General features: G+C 40.4%; 2 protein-coding genes across 4 annotated transcripts in view; one reads left to right on the top strand and one right to left on the bottom strand.

Moving 5' to 3' along the window:
• Nucleotides 1–7387, top strand: part of ACE2 (angiotensin converting enzyme 2) — a 42703-nt gene extending 35316 nt beyond the window's left edge. Inside the window, exons 16-19 of the mRNA XM_066356120.1 lie at nt 1272–1372; nt 2720–2836; nt 4694–4888; nt 6485–7387. Of these exons, the coding sequence (XP_066212217.1) occupies nt 1272–1372; nt 2720–2836; nt 4694–4888; nt 6485–6593 (522 nt within the window). The 3' untranslated portion in view covers nt 6594–7387. The remainder of the gene's footprint in view (nt 1–1271; nt 1373–2719; nt 2837–4693; nt 4889–6484) is intronic.
• Nucleotides 7388–9883: 2496 nt separating this feature from the next.
• The window catches only part of BMX (BMX non-receptor tyrosine kinase), a 58412-nt gene continuing 54169 nt past the window's right edge, over nt 9884–14126 (bottom strand). For 2 of the 3 annotated variants that reach the window (XM_066356167.1, XM_066356168.1), the window contains exons 18-19: nt 12289–12446; nt 9884–10337 (exon numbers count right to left, since the gene is read on the bottom strand). In XM_066356167.1, coding sequence (XP_066212264.1) covers nt 10263–10337; nt 12289–12446 — 233 coding nt within the window. In that variant the 3' untranslated portion in view covers nt 9884–10262. The remainder of the gene's footprint in view (nt 10338–12288; nt 12447–14126) is intronic. The other variant, XM_066356169.1, reaches the window with a different exon arrangement.

Here is a 14126-nt window from a genome sequence, read left to right as displayed (position 1 = left end):
TAAACATTTAAGAAAGAAATAATAAAAACAGAGGTTCATCACCTCCCAAACCCTAACAGTTCAACTTCCTATTTCTTAATGATCATTGAGTGTCTCTGGGATTATTTTTCTTTCTGTCATTACTAGCTCTCCCTTGACCTAATAAATTTAAAAAACTTTAAAGTATTGAGTGGATCAGGTACCTTTTCAATTATCTTCTTTTTTTCTTGACATTTACCCCACATGCTCTTTCAATGCAGTGACAGATTGCTTAATAGTCCTCAGAGGGTTTGAACATACTGAGGCCAATTCACTGAGCAAGTCTCCTTTGATGAGACCAGTGTATTCTTCTAGCACATCTACTACACATCAGGGCAAGAATGTTTGTCCAGCTCAAGCTATTTCATGGCAAAATCCAATTCGATCTTTTGAGAACTCAACCTTTATTTTTTTAATATAGAAATTATAACGAGAATATTAGTAGTAGTAAATAGTAATAATATTATTATTATTAAAGCAACGTTTTTCCCCCCAGAACCTGAGTACTATCGAGCTCAAGCTAATGTAACAATTCTTTTGTGAAGTCCCATAATTATTTTTCTTAGAAAGGAGAGCTGCAAAATTTGTGCTATTCATTAATCTCTACTGCCAGCTACTGGAGGAAAGAGAGAAATTTTTTGTTTCAACAAGTTTTTCATAGGCTATGCAAATACATAAGACATTTATTTAGCACTGAAAATCAAGGACAAATTACCTTGTTGTTTATGAAATTAGTTTTTCCTTTGAACCTAAAGTTTCTTTTTCTTTTACACTTATACATATTTGAGAACTTACTATAAAAATAGTAAAAACTCAGCATATTTGTCTACAATATATGGACATTTTAGTCAAAAGGACAACTTACATGGCTCCCATCTATAAACCTGCCTTCAGAGTGTTTATTTCATGTTACAATCAACTAAAATAAAAGAATGAGTGAACTCAGTGGTTCTTAAAGTATGGTTGCTTGACTAGCAACATCAGTGCCACCTGGGAACTTGTTAGAGATGCAGATTCCTGGGTCACATCCTAGACCTTCTGAATCAGAAACTCTGAAGGCAAGGTTCAGTATGCAGTGGTTGAACAAGGCTTCCAAGTAATGCTGATGCACACTCAAGTTGGAGGTCGCTGACTTAATGAATAGCAAGAATCCTTGGAATATTAGAAAGAAAAACCCAATGCTTGTGGCCTGTCAAGCCTTGCATGTATCCTGTGATCCCTACTGACCAGTGTTTTTTCTTTTGAACTCACAGTATGAATGGAATGACAATGAAATGTACTTCTTCCGGTCATCTGTTGCGTATTCCATGAGAAAGTATTTTTTAAAAGTCAAGAACCAGACAGTTCCTTTTAGGTGAGTTCATTTGCTGTGCTTTCAAGTTACTCCAACCAGTACTACGTTTATTCTTGGGTCTGAGAAGATATTAGGCTTAACATTTTATTCAGGTGAAATAAAACCCTCCTCATAACTTTTAAACTTCTTTGATATCTTGGGATGTGGGCCACTCTGTTTAAGGACTGTGACTTATTTAATTTGTAGATTGCAAGAGCATTTTCCTTATAAAGGCCCTCTCCTTTCCTTTACCTTCCCCTGCTCTCTCCTCTCCTTTTTTCCTCTTTCCTTCCCTTCCGCAAATCGTCTCATCCACCCTCAACAATGAAAGAAAAAGGCAGAAACCTCCCTTCTCTGAACTTGTATTCTAGTGGATATGTTTTGTGTACATATGTTACAGACAAGCAACAAAATATAGAACTGAAATATAGTAAAATGAGATGTTATAAGTGCTAGGGGGAAAAACATAACAGGAAAGGGGCTAGGGAGTGCTGGTGTATGTGCAGAAGTACATCGAGTTCAATTTCACCTAAAATGGTCAGAAAAGGCCTCAGTAATATTTGGGCAAATATCAGAAGCAGGAGGGAGAGCCAACAATGCAGGCAACGAGGGAGAATATTTCGGTTGGGGAAAATAGCAGGTGGAAAGATCCTGAAGCATGGATAACCTTCCCCTTTGAAGGAACAGCAAGGAGGCCCGTGAAGCTGGAGCAGAGTGAGCTAATTGAAGACAGTAGGAGGTCCTGTGGTCAGGGTAGTACGGGATATGGGGGCAGAAAGGGAGAAGAACTTTCATGTAGGCCTCACAAGGCTTTCATTCTGAGTGAGAAGGGTTGTGAGCTACATGATCTGACTTAGATTTTATTAGGGTCGCTCTGGCACTATGAAAGCACAGGCTCATTACATTGTCCTATAAGCCCCGCTCCTCACACATACCCATGGGTGTAACATGACAATTCTGCTGAGGGGACAACATTACAGGATTAAGTACGACACCTCTGTCCATGTTACTAAGTCATCGCTGCCCACCATGTTGTTTATCACGATCCTGTCACCAATAATTCCTCGCTGATTCTTCTGGTGTTTTTAGTTTAAAATTTTTCTCATTAAAAATAATGTGGTTTTTATATGGTGGCAGAACAGATAATGCCAATACATGCTATCACAACTTAGGTACCTGAGTCCCTGTGCTTTGGGCAGTGTTAAGCTTTTTTGGACAATTACATTCTTCCATTGTTTACCCTGTCCCATGGCTCTCTACTTAACCCTGTGGTCCTCTGCTAGTCTCCTTTAAACCAGTGGAAATCGTCATTCTCTTCATTGTGTTCTCTGTGCTACAAAGGAAGACATTTCTTTTGTTTTTCCACAGGGAGGAGGATGTGTGGGTGAGTGATTTGAAACCAAGAATCTCCTTCAAGTTCTTTGTCACTTCACCTAAAAACTTGTCTGACATCATTCCTAGAAGTGAAGTTGAAGAGGCCATCAGGTGATATTTTACTTTCAAGCTGTAAGGTCGAAGGGGTTAACAAAAGCAACAATAACTAATATTGAGGGTGTTCTTACTGTGTGCCATCCACTGGTCTGAATCATTTATGTTTCACCTCATATTAAAATCTTGGGTTTTAATTTCAAAAGGATCTCAAGCAAGGGAATTGTCTTGATTTGGGTTTCTCCAGATGCAGGCCCTTAGACAAGGATTTGAGTGTAAGTGGTTTATTTGGGAGATGATCTCAAACAGTGATAGAGAAATGTGAACAGGAGACAGAGATGAAACGAAGATAATGTATAACATGTTATTGAAAAAATTACCACTGTGGGCAACTACAGCTCCATTTTGCTGGGGAATTCTGGGAGACCATATGGAATATCCACCTATATTGCCCCAGCAGAACTGGAGTATTTATTTGCTATCTCCTGTCAGTCATTGGTTGAGGACTGCTTACAGGTGACATTAATTCCTCAGCATTTCTGGCCTGCAAGCAGGGAAGAATTTTATGGCCTGAAAATGCTCACACAAAGGCAGCAGGGACTAGCTGAGGAAAGTCTGGCCAGCACTCATGGAAAATGGTTTAAGTGCAGAAGGGGTATGGATAGGTATTGCCATCATTTGCTATTGGACTTTGATGTAGGATTCATTTAACTAAACAAAGTAGGCAAGCATAGGTTTCCTTAGACATTGGTTAGCCTCTACACAAGGAGAGGGACTTGCTGTGGGCAGTGAGTATTTAGAAGCTTGCCCAATTTGCCTCAACTGTTTCCCAAAACAGCAAAAATGAAGAATGGGTACATGTAGATGGTTCCCTTGTATTAAAAAGCTTAGGATACCTTGCCAGGGGAATGCTGTGGCCCTCTTGAGCTGCTGTTCATTTTTGGAAGCAGAACTAATTCCTGATGGACAGTGTGTGTGCCTAGAAAATCTGGCTTAGTGGGGTGTACATCCTAACCACACCTAGAGACTCACCAACTGCCTCCGAATGGCTTGTCTCTGTTTTGGTGAAACTTGTCAGCTGAGATCATCATGAAAGAGCCAAACTGCCCCTTCAAGGCGCAGGGGGCCTCAAACTTCCTGTTTTCAGAATGACTTGACACACTTTCAGGCTGCTAAGGTTGCCAAGGGTTACATGACTAATTCTGCTTTGACCTCTCTCCCTCCCTGGCCGGGCTCTGACCTTCTAACCTACACTATACTCAAGTGTAGGATGATGGGATGCCAGACACTTTGGTTTTTGATCAAGAATATTCTCCATTTCACTACTGTATTTGTTTTAAAAATAATCTTCATCCTTTTTCTTTGAATCTATAAAATTCAACCATATTCCATCCCAGTGCTGGAGAAATTGGCAAAGGCCCCTTTCCCGAGTTTCTTCCCAGTGCTGCTTCTGAATGTCATCTCTTTTTATTTGGAAAACACAACTGGGTACAAGACCCAATACGTTTGAAGAGGTGTATTCAATTGTCTTTTTCCATTATTTGATATAAAGTCATTGTAGACATACTCTGATGGAAGGGAAGTTCTTGCCAAATATGCAAACTCTGCAACACAATCATCACATATGAACAAATTTTAGTTATTTGCATGTTTCCACACTTGTAACCAATTATTCAATGAAGCTGTTGCCAAACCTAATTCAGGTTGCAAGATATTAAAGGTGCATAATTTTTAAAGCTCATATTTTTCTTTGGACCTTGTGATCCACTTTGATTTCATTGCTATTTAAAGTGTACATTCTTACGATAAGCTTTATCAAATCCTTTCAGGAACGATATAAGAAGTAAATAATTACACATCATTTTATTTTGCCTAAGTGTTCCTTTTGCCTAAGTGTTTTGCTCTTGGGAATAGGATGTCCCGGAGTCGAATCAATGATGCTTTTCGCCTGGATGACAACAGCCTGGAGTTCCTGGGTATTCAGCCTACACTGGGACCCTCTTACCAGCCACCTGTTACCATATGGCTGATTGTTTTTGGGGTTGTGATGGGAGTGGTAGTGGCTGGTATTGGCGTGCTCCTCTTCACTGGGATCAGAGACCGGAGAAAGTAAGTGACCTTTCCTGGATTTCTTTCCTAAAACAGAAAGGGCTAGGGAAGCTCATGTGAAAATTGGCAGTAACTAGTAGATTGTACAGGACAATTACCACATTTCATCAGCACTTCACCTTCCTAGCAAGCCCTACCACACAGGAGAGGCCAGGATGGGGCTGACTGGCGTGCCCTGGTCAACTGCATCCTGGCCACAGCATCATTTCTCCACTGCCGAGAGGCACTGCAAACTCGGCAGTGAGCTGGCTCAGGGGATTATCCTTACAGATGAATCCTCCTTGGTCTAGACATGACCCTAGAGACTGGATTGGTGGTGGGTTGGAACTGTGACACATTCAAGAATGAGCTCTGAGATTTACTTCAAACTGCTACTCTCTAATCATCTTCATTCTTCCTTGGGTAGCACAGACTCCGTATCGTCCCCTTAGTTCATGGGGCAGGTACCCTCTAATTTGTTCATGAGTTGGAGATCCAAGTTCATTGAGGATTTAAATCATTAGAGACTGGGTTTATAGTGTTGCTCTGTCATGAGATTTTTCCCCCCTGGTCTTGAGACATTATTTACTTTTGTTGGACTTATATAATTATGTTATAGCATCTATTAGAACTCTGTGCATACTTCAGATTGTTTAAACATGTTCTTGATGGAATTTTTACATGCATTAGTCTATTTTGCTCAATTTTCTTCACTACAGAGTTCTTTAGTTTCCCAAATTAGCTTTGTTTTAAAAATTAGGTATTGACTAGAATACATCCATATGGTTAAAAATTTAAAAATACGAAAGGATGCATAGAGCCTCTCTGTCACCCTTTACGTCCAAGCTCCCTTCATAAACCCAACCAAATGATGAGTTTCTTGGAGGCCTGTTGGATCAGAATCTTCACTTTAGTAAGCACTCTTCTTCATACTAAAAATTTGCACATGAGATACTATTCCAAAGTTAATTCATTAAAATACGTTCTCCTTCATGCCACACATGATGATAATAGAAGGTACACAGAAAAATCAGACCAGCTACTCTGCTCAGTACTTTCATACATTAATGTTCTCAGTAAACCTATAACGTAAATGTGTAATTTTCTTCATGCATATGTAAAACTGAGGTTCAGAGAAGCCAAGTAACTTTCTCAAGTTTACACAGTTACTAATATAGTAACTTCCATATAGAGAAGTTCTTTAGTATGAGGGAATTGGATAAATGACCATGGAGTCCCTAAAAATAATAATAATGATTCATATTTATTGAGGATTATGTGCCAGGTGCTGCCAGTGCTCTGCCAACATTATTTCATTGACTCTACATACTTGCCACCATTTTACGGATAGGCAAGCTGATGCACAAAGGATCCCTCTCTCTGGCTCCATAGCTCATATCCTAACCAGTCTCTCCCACTCTGCTAGCCATAGTGACAATCTTGGAGCCAAAGAAGTGAACCCAATGCACTGCATATGTTCATAGTCCATTAATAGGGAACTGATGTGCAAACAAGTGCCCCATGATGAGAGGCTGAGATGTAAAAGATGCCTGGGCCTAATGAGTCCAAGGGAGGCAGGGACATTGTATATTAAGGTGATTTCATCTTATTTCACAGGAAAAGGCAAGCAACAAGTGAAGAAAATCCTTATTCTTCTGTGAATTTGAGTAAAGGAGAAAATAATCCAGGATTCCAAAATGGTGATGATGTTCAAACTTCATTTTAGACAAATCTATTATTTTCCCTCTTGGCTTTGTTCAAGAAAATTGTCCAAAGAAGACATGCTGAGGAGAGGACCTTTTCACTTGTATTGCTTTTACTATTTATTTCTGCCTTAAAATTTGACTTCTCTTCTGTTTCCTAAAAGAGATCTTTATCTTTGAAAATAATAGAGTAAGTGTGTCTTTGGCTTCCCAGACTGTTGAAGGGTAATGGAAATGCAAATTTCTGTTGTGTTGCTGAAGTTGAAAAAGAAAAAAGCATATGGTGGGATTCAGTGTAGGAGCTTTGCATGGAGTTTGGATGGATAGCTTTTAAGAACATAGCACGTGAACTGATGGAGGTACAGGGTCTGAAAATGACACACATTGTTCACTTCATTTTAATTCAAGCATAAAGGATGACACACTCTTCACATTAACCTAATCTAAGTACTATAGTGATTTGCCTAGTGATGATTGGACTACTAGGCCATACCTTCCTCAGCATGAGAAGTCTAAAGAAGAGAGAAGAATCCAGAGAGTATCAGAAGATGTTGCCTTCTCACTTCAGCTACTTAATCATCATCTTCCTGACAATAAAGTAGCCCCTGGGGCCTCCATGACACACCGTCCTCAACCCAGCACTGGAGGTAGAAACTCACTTCCATCATTCTCTAACTGTGGAATGAATGGAAAGCCCAGCTGCATGTCGCCCTCTGAAGTGGGCACCCAATCTCTTAAATCTTTTGTATTTATCCACAATGTCTGAATAGTGCTGAGCATAAAGCAGACACTCAATAAATACTAGCTTTGCACACTCCTGTGGTCTCATGGGCACTTATGTACTGGGGCTTCTGTGGATTCTGTCTGCTTTTTGCTTCCAGAGACCAGATTGCCACTTGAACACCTGGGACTGCCGGCCTCCCAAATGTCTTGGAATGTGTCCCAATTTCTTAACTTTCTTATTGTATGAAGCAATTGTAAATTCAGTCTAAAAAACATTGTGTTAAGATATATGCTCTCAGGTTAGGAACCAAACCTGATGCTGCTTTTACATATATCTCAGAGCCCCAGCCGACTTCCGAGCACAGCACCCACTGACTCCTTGAAGACTGATTTAAAATAGACTTACTAGATGAAAATATCCAAACTCTAGCCATCAACTCACTCTGGGTGGTGGTTAGCATAATGTTAGATAACTTTGTCCTTAATAAATTCTAAAGAGATAATGATGATGTTGGGTCAGTCAGCCAAATCGGGAGATGAACTTTTTCTTTGCTTCCAAGAATTGTAAGCAGCCCTCTTGTTTAAAACAACAATAAATGCCAGGAATCACCACTAAACACAGTTAAGCAGCATTTTAAAAAATATTATGCCTGTTTTAAATAGTATGAGAGAGAGAGAGAGAGAGAGAGGAACATTGATCTGTTCTTCTACGTGTCCTGACTGGGGCGTGAACCCACAACCTTTGTGCTCAGGCTGACACTCTATCCACTAAACTATCTGGCCAGGGCATATATTGTTCGAATTTTTGTAACAAGCATATATTACTTTAATTATAAGGATAATTATTTATTTATTTATTTATTTATTGTATTTTTCTGAAGCTGGAAACGGGGAGAGACAGTCAGACACAGTCAGACAGACTCCCACATGCGCCCGACCGGGATCCACCCGGCACTCCCACCAGGGGCGACGCTCTGCCCCTCCAGGGCGTCATTCTGTTGTGACCAGAGCCACTCTAGCGCCTGGGGCAGAGGCCAAGGAGCCATCCCCAGTGCCCGGGCCATCTTTGCTCCAATGGAGCCTCGGCTGCGGGAGGGGAAGAGAGAGACAGAGAGGAAGGAGGGGGGGTGGAGAAGCAGATGGGCGCTTCTCCTGTGTGCCCTGGCCGGGAATCGAACCCGGGACTTCTGCACGCCAGGCCGACGCTCTACCACTGAGCCAACCGGCCAGGGCCAGGATAATTATTTTTAGAAGATCAAATACATAAAAATAAAAAGAAAGAAAAACAACCTTCAAGGGAGGGCGGCAGAAAGACCTAATTAGAGCCTAGAAAATCTTTCTCTGGGCGATCACAGTCCATGCTGCAGTCCCCGGTGAACAGCGTCAGGGAGCACGGCAAAGGCTGGCGCTCCCCCGACTGTGACCCACTGTGGAGGAGGGGCTGTGCTATGTGTCCCTTCTTTTCCCTCTGGTAGGAAAGAACCTGGCACATAGTGCTTGCTAAATAAATGATCCCTGCATATATAAATGTCCTAATGGTTATTTTTAAAGTTCCATTTTATTTTAAATTGAGATTTGTGTACCTCTGTGAAAAAAAGAAGACTATTATCATATGTCAATTGTGCTGAAAAGAAAGGAATCGTTATTTAAATGTCAAGAAACAACTAAGAGGGATCATTCAAAATAGCTGGGGGTGGGTGAGGAGGTGAGTGGAGTGAGAAATGGTAAGAATGTCTCTTCAGGGAAATTGTTAACTTACAGCTGGAAAGTAGTAACAGGGCTTAATTAGGGTGTCTTTTCATTGTCATAGTGCCCTCCACATAACGTCTCTCTTTCTCTTTTTGACATTATAGAAATAATAATTAAGGACTCTGAAGGAGATGAAACCAATGGGTTCAGCAGCAGGCTGTGAAGGAGGGCATTCTCAAGAAGAGTTTGAAAGCTGAAGTATGTTTTAGTACCAGCCATGAGAACTAAAAGCATACTTCCGCACTTTTGTGTCAAGAGATAGAACACTGAAATAGAAACATCAGTTATCAAACTGGCCAGAAGCCCCAGTGCCCCAAACTCAAGGGTTTAAAATGCCTAGAAAGTGACAAAATAACCAATGCCAGATATAGGATCATGATTACACTTGAGTTGAGATTGCCAGTGGTTAAGGATAAGGAAAAAAAGCACTAAGTTGTACCTTAACATCTTTTAAAATTTGCTCTATGTGAAACATATGTATTATGGAATAATATTATTCAACTTTAGTTTTCTATTTGTGTACATGGTGGCATAAAGAGTCATTGTTCTTATCTGAATATCAGATGAGAATTGTGTTATCTAGATTGAATTATGGACTACCTAATGATGCCCCATGTAATGCAGTCCCACAGGGTAGTTCCCACTTGACCACACAGGAACATCTGGGCACTTGTTAAAAATACAGATTCTCAGTCTGCACTCAGCTCTCCTCTACCAGAATCTCTGGGTGTGTTCCTAGGAATCTGTGTTTTAATAAACTCTCCATTTGATTCTCATACATGCTAAAGATTGAGAATATTGAAACATGAAAGCAAATGCTCACATCTGTACTTATTGATAGCGTATTTAATTATTATGAGAGTGACGATATAAAGAAAACAACAAATACCCACCAAATAATTTTTCAGTTCTCTTCAACCTTTCCACATGGTACATGTTCTCTCTATCTTGCAATCAGAAAATGTGCTTCTGTTATTGGCTTGGAATTATAGTACCAAGAGCAGCATAAACAAAATTACCAATTTGACCTAAGTTTCAAGGAAATCTTTTGTTTCCTACATTGTTCATTTCTAGATAAAATAACACACAAACAGCACACAGAATCCCATTAAGAAGAATTAGCTAAATTGTATTATCTGTGCCTTGCTACTTTCCTTAAAAAGAATAAGGATGTTGGCTAACATTTATATCCATTCTCATCAGAACTCCTAGTTTCTTCTTCAAGGCTTGTCTTTTTCCTGAAGTGGTTCAATGGAGGATAGGAGTTGCTGAAATGTGGGACGCTTTTCTGGAAGCTAAATAAAAGAAAAAATCCATTAGTTTAGTTTATGAAAGTGGGGATTAAAAATAAAATATATAAAATACTTGAACCTGAGTCCTAAAGCTAGCAACTTTTAAAATATGGGAACACTACAGACATTTTTACTAAATGGAAAACAATTACAGCCCTAAGAATTAAAAGGAAAAAGTAAAAGTATTGTTCATTTGCATAAGATATGATTATATACCTGGAAAGACCAAGAGAATCAATGATAAACCCAAATAATAAAGGAATTCACCAGGAAAGCGGTATATACAATTAACGCACAAAATCAATAGCCTTCATTTTATATATATATGATATATATATATATGATATATATATATATGATATATATATATATTAACCAATTATAAGATGTAATGAAAGAGAAAACCTCATTTACAGTAACAACACCAAAATAAGATACTAACAAAAATATACCCCCGAAATAAGGAAAACTTTAAAACACTGCTGAAAAATACAAACTAGACTTGAACACTTAAAGAAACATTGCTTGTTCTTTAGGACAAATCAATATAAAGACGTCACATTCCTAAAGTTAAAATATAAACTAAAAACAATCACTTTATCAAGGGATTTTTAAAATTGAGCTGTGGGAAACGAAAACCTGATAGAAAAAAGAAAAAAGACAAGACATATAATTCTCAGAAAGATATACAAGTGCCCTTAAAAATGTGTCATTCCTAATGAAAGAGGGACACAGGGAAGCTGCACTAAATGCCCTTTCTCATCTATCACATGGGCAGAGATTCAGAAGCTTACAATGGTCTGTTGGTGAGTGTGGGAAAATAGATACTTTGCTAGAGGGATAACACAGGGGGAGAGAAATTTGCATACTACTTTTTTGGTAAGAAAAAAATGGAAAAAAACACACACACATATACTTACATGCTTATTTTTGTGCACCGAAATACAGGAAAGATAAATTGGAATCTAATGACAGTTGTGAATGTGTGTCCAAAAGTTGCAAAATGAAATGTAGACAGAGAGGGGACTAAAACATATCAACATGTTACTATATGCAAAACCTTCAGCTGGGGATGGTCTCTGCAAATCCCTCTCAGCTGATTCTGCCACAATCCACACAGTTGCGCAGAGCAGCTGTGGGAAGAAGGCAGGTCCTTCCTGTTCAGGGCCCCTGTCCATCAGATGGTGCAGTCCTAGTCCCTGGAGCTAGAGTGGGCTGGGCCAAGGAGGTCCGACTTTGACTCAAAACCCCTGTTTGCTCCTCTTCTCCATCTGACAGGTGACAGCAGTAAGTCCTGTACTTGTCTGTGTTTATATTGTGCATGTGTAATATACATAATTATAAACTGCTTGGTGTTTTCAGTTCGTGTGTGTGTCTGTGTGTGTGTGTGTAAAGACTGAGTTCAACGAGGGCAAATCAAATTCTACAACTTCAGCTTTGTGTCTATCCCAAAAGAGACTCTTATTCCTCACCTGCATGGAGTGCTTTGACTCAGAATTTGGGAAGCGTGGGGAGAGAGGAAGGAAAGGGCACTTTATATGTTCTCTACACATCATTATAAGTTCTCTGTTCTACGCTTTCTACTTGAGGAGAGACCCCATAGTGTGGTTAAGAACAGGGACTCCCAAGTCTAGTCAGCAAGCCTCTCAATAGCTGTGTGACCTTGGGCAAGTCATTTAATTTCTGTGGGTCTGTTTCCTCTTTTGTTAGTTTTAGCCATGACAATACCTACCTCATAGTGAGTTTCCTGATGAATAAATAAGCTAACATTTATGAAGTTTGTAGAACAGCGTCAGACATAAGTTGTTGGCACCAGCATTGCTTGTTTTCAATTACAAACACTTGAGGGCAGAGGGCTAGGGTCATTCCCACCTGATCTGTAGCCGGTGTCTCCCCTCAACAATGCTTTGCCTAGTGTTCACACAGCATCCACCTCCCCTGGCGGTGCACTTGCCTCATGCCAACAGCTGTACATGATCTGGTAGATGGTGTCTGACGCCAGTTTGGGCCGGTAAAGCCTGTGGCCCTGGGAGACCTTCACAACCACCTGGGAGTTGTCGTACAAGTCGTAGGGCTGCTTCCCCAGGCTGAACACTTCCCACATCAGGATCCCTGCACCGCACCAAGGAGTGGCCGGCAGACAACAAGGAAAGAGAGCCAACGTCAGAAGGTACAGAGTTTGTTGAAATAGCTTCACATGCCAGGTCTGGACAGCTATGGTTCAGAGCAAGGGAGCCTTGGGAAATGAGTACTAGCAAAAAAAAAAAAAAAAAAAAAAAAAAAAAAAAAAAAAAAGGCTATGAGGCCCTGGCCGGTTGGCTCAGTGGTAGAGCATCGGCCTGGCATGTGAAAGTCCCAGGTTTGACTCCCGGCCAGGTCACACAGGAGAAGTGCCCATCTGCTCCCCCTTCCCCATCTCCTCTCTATCTTTCTCTTCCCCTCCCATAGCCAGGACTCCATCGGAGCAAAGTTGACCCGTGTGCTGAGAATGGTTCCATGGCCTCTGCCTCAGGCACTAGACTGGCTCCAGGTACAACAGAGCAACGCCCCAGATGGGTGGAGCATCGCCCTCTAGTGGGCTTGCCAGGTGGATCCCGGTTGGGTTATGTGGGAGTCTGTCTGTCTGCCTCACCCCCGATTGTCACTTAGTAAAAATACAAAAAAAGAAAATAAAGAAAAAGAAAGGCTATGGAGGGTGGATCTGTATCATCACTTCTGAGAGATCCAAACACCCATTCTTGCTGGTAAACGGCAAGGGCAGCTGCAGAGAGAGCTATTTGGGGCCAAGATTCTTGAGCTGCTTCCCTGAAGCAGCTGGGGCCTCAGTAAAGCCACAGACTATCTGGCTCCAGCCCTTCGGAGTGATTGATTGAAGTCATCACCCTTCCTTTCTCTCTGCCTTGGCAGTTGTATGCAACAATTTCATCACACGATAAATTACCTTTCAGTGGAAATTTAAAGATAAAATCCTTGACAGCATTGCCCATTTCTTATTGCCACAGTGGTTCACGTATCCTTTGGAGAATCTGATAAAAGCCACTGGCTCTCTCTTGGGAAAATGAATGCACAGCATTTTTGTTTGGTTTTTGTATGTCCACAGTCCCCCATTCAGGGTGTCATGGACTCCAGGTTAAGAAACTGAGTTCTGGTCATGGTGGTCAAGAGGCTGGCACTTGGAGTCAGGCAGGTGTGGCCTTTGAGGCCCAGTTCTGCCCCTACAGACTGGACACGTTTCTTACCCTTTTCTGTCAGGGTCTTTGTCTATAATATGCAGATATTTGCATATCATATAGTTACCACGAGGATTAAACAGAATAAAACACTCAGAGCACTTAAAAGAGCACAGTATATTTTAACTGCTCTCTGAATGATGGTCATTTACCATCATACTCATTGCCAAGCCAGAGAATTTCAACAGTCAGCCAGCCTCAAAATCTTGGAAAACCATAAATATGTAAGAAGGAAGGAAATTATTCTAGAATCATAACTGAAGTACTTACCTTCAAAAACTGCTCTCGCTTTTAGGGCTACAGATTTTATGTAAAGTGCTTACACTAAAATAATATTACAAGGTGTTGTGGCTGTATTAAAAAGTATTCTAAAACAACCATCTAAAAGCATATTGTTCCCTTCACAACACTTTTCTTTGGAAGGATGTCCACTTATCTCAAGAATAATCTTATTGCTTAAAATATCTGGGGAGCTCCTTTATGAGAATTACTTTTAGAAGGCCTGGTTCATTTTGAATATATTTATTTATTGGGGACAAATTATTTAAGAATGGATTTAGTT

This window comes from Saccopteryx leptura, chromosome X (genome assembly GCF_036850995.1).
Source record: "Saccopteryx leptura isolate mSacLep1 chromosome X, mSacLep1_pri_phased_curated, whole genome shotgun sequence".
Lineage (NCBI taxonomy): Eukaryota > Metazoa > Chordata > Mammalia > Chiroptera > Emballonuridae > Saccopteryx > Saccopteryx leptura.
This window is presented reverse-complemented; position numbering and strand designations above follow the sequence as displayed.